The 1,872-nt window shown below is 36.3% G+C and overlaps 1 protein-coding gene across 1 annotated transcript; it reads left to right on the top strand.

Moving 5' to 3' along the window:
• Nucleotides 1–216: 216 nt before the first annotated feature.
• LOC101437914 (olfactory receptor 4C11-like) lies at nt 217–1,131 on the top strand. The gene has a single exon (XM_004483924.2). It carries the CDS (start codon nt 217–219, stop codon nt 1,129–1,131), a length of 915 nt encoding a protein of 304 aa, XP_004483981.2.
• Nucleotides 1,132–1,872: the final 741 nt, after the last annotated feature.

Genomic DNA, 1,872 nt, shown 5'->3' with positions numbered 1-1,872 from the left:
TAGTTAAGAGCTGGGAATCAGACTTTTAAAAATTCCCATGTGATTTTAATGGGGATTAAATGGGGTTTTGGAACACTGAGATTTGTTGTCCATCAATTAGAACTATATAGCAGTAATTTGGAGTCCAAGACCATTGTTCTTGTCACACCAACACTCTCAATTTTCTTTGCAGATAGTCCATTTCTCAGCTGTGTGATTTCCACAACTACTGTAACCATGGACCTGAATAGCAGTGTACAGGAGTTTGTTCTGTTTGGGTTAACACAGAACATTCTGAAAGAGAAAATAGTGTTTGCAGTATTCTTATTTCTTTACCTTGCAACTCTTTTTGCCAATTTACTTATTGTGATGACCATCAGATACAGTCAGCTGCTTACGAGCCCCATGTACTTCTTCCTTTTTTACTTATCCTTTGCTGATACCTGTTTATCCACAACCACAACACCAAGATTGATTATAGATGCTGTGTCTGAGAAGAAAATCATCTCCTACAATGAGTGCATGATCCAAATCTTTGCATTTCACTTTTTTGCCTGCATGGAGATCTTTGTGCTTGTCCTTATGTCCTTTGATCGTTATGTGGCCATTTGTAAGCCCCTCAGATACACAAGCATCATGAGCAGACATACGTGTGGTATTTTGGTGAATGTGGCCTGGGCGGGATCTTGTATTCACTCTTTAGCACAGATTTTCTTGGCTTTGAAATTACCCTTCTGTGGTCCTAATGTTATTTATCACTATTACTGTGATATGCAACCTCTGTTGAATCTTGCCTGCATGGATACTTATGTCATAAATCTACTCATAGTCTTTAATAGTGGGGCCATATGTACGGTCAGTTTCATAATACTGATCATCTCCTACACTTTAATCTTACATTCCCTAAGAAACCAGAGTGCAGAAGGAAGAAAGAAAGCTCTCACCACGTGCACATCCCACATAATTGTGGTCATCTTATTCTTTGTTCCTTGTATATTCACATATGCTCGCCCTCAAACCACATTTACTGTAGACAAGATGGTAGCAGTGTTTTATACCACTGGTACTCCCTTGCTCAACCCGATGATTTACACTTTGAGGAATTTAGAAGTTAAAAATGCCATGAGAAGGGTATGGTGTAACAAACTGTGATTTGAGGTGGCAAAGATTAGGAAACTCCACTTGCTAATTCTGTTAACTATTTAAATAAAATTGATTGAGAGAGGAGAGAAAATGGTGATATACAGATGTAAGAAATATAGTTCTCTCTCAGTGAGACTTTTTGGGAAACTGTTTTAGCACAGTGAAGACACATTTTATTTTGAGCTGTGTTACAAAAAGTGAAAGAACATCAATTGCACCAACATTTAGGAAGCAAAATCTCAGTACTTAATTCCATTTCTTCATTGCAGCTTGTAAATCAATTTGTGATGCCTATAACTTACCTTCCTCTTTGTTTGTACTCTGTTTGGATTTCTCTTCTCTTAGTTTCTAATCCAAGTCTAATATTTGCCCCTGACTTCTATCTGATTTTCTTTTTTGGTGATTCAGTTCTGACATTTATGAATATAGATCATATTTTCTGGCTCAGGATTCAGCCTAAAGTCATTGCAAGAGGAGTATAAATATAGGTAATTAAACGTTTATCCACGTCTTGGGTTCTTTTAGTGACATCCCTAAATATGGCCTTCCATCCTCCTCTTGAACATGTGCAAGGAGATAACTCATAATCATTTTTTTCAAAAACATTCAAACCTGACTATAAAAAAACATTCACTCTATTGAGGCATAATCTCTCATGTATCGTTAGTTTTTGCTCATCATGTTAATCATTCTTCATTTATAGTATTTAATTTAGTAAAATTTTTGTAATTTCAGTCATTGGACACTACA

This window comes from Dasypus novemcinctus, chromosome 10, assembly GCF_030445035.2.
Source record: "Dasypus novemcinctus isolate mDasNov1 chromosome 10, mDasNov1.1.hap2, whole genome shotgun sequence".
Lineage (NCBI taxonomy): Eukaryota > Metazoa > Chordata > Mammalia > Cingulata > Dasypodidae > Dasypus > Dasypus novemcinctus.
Note: the sequence above shows the minus strand (reverse complement) of the source record. Positions and strands in the feature narration are given on the sequence as shown.

What these genes read in the sequence shown, in the direction of transcription:
- LOC101437914 (XM_004483924.2), top strand. Translation starts at nt 217, where the DNA reads ATGGACCTGAATAGCAGTGTACAGGAGTTTGTTCTGTTTGGGTTAACA.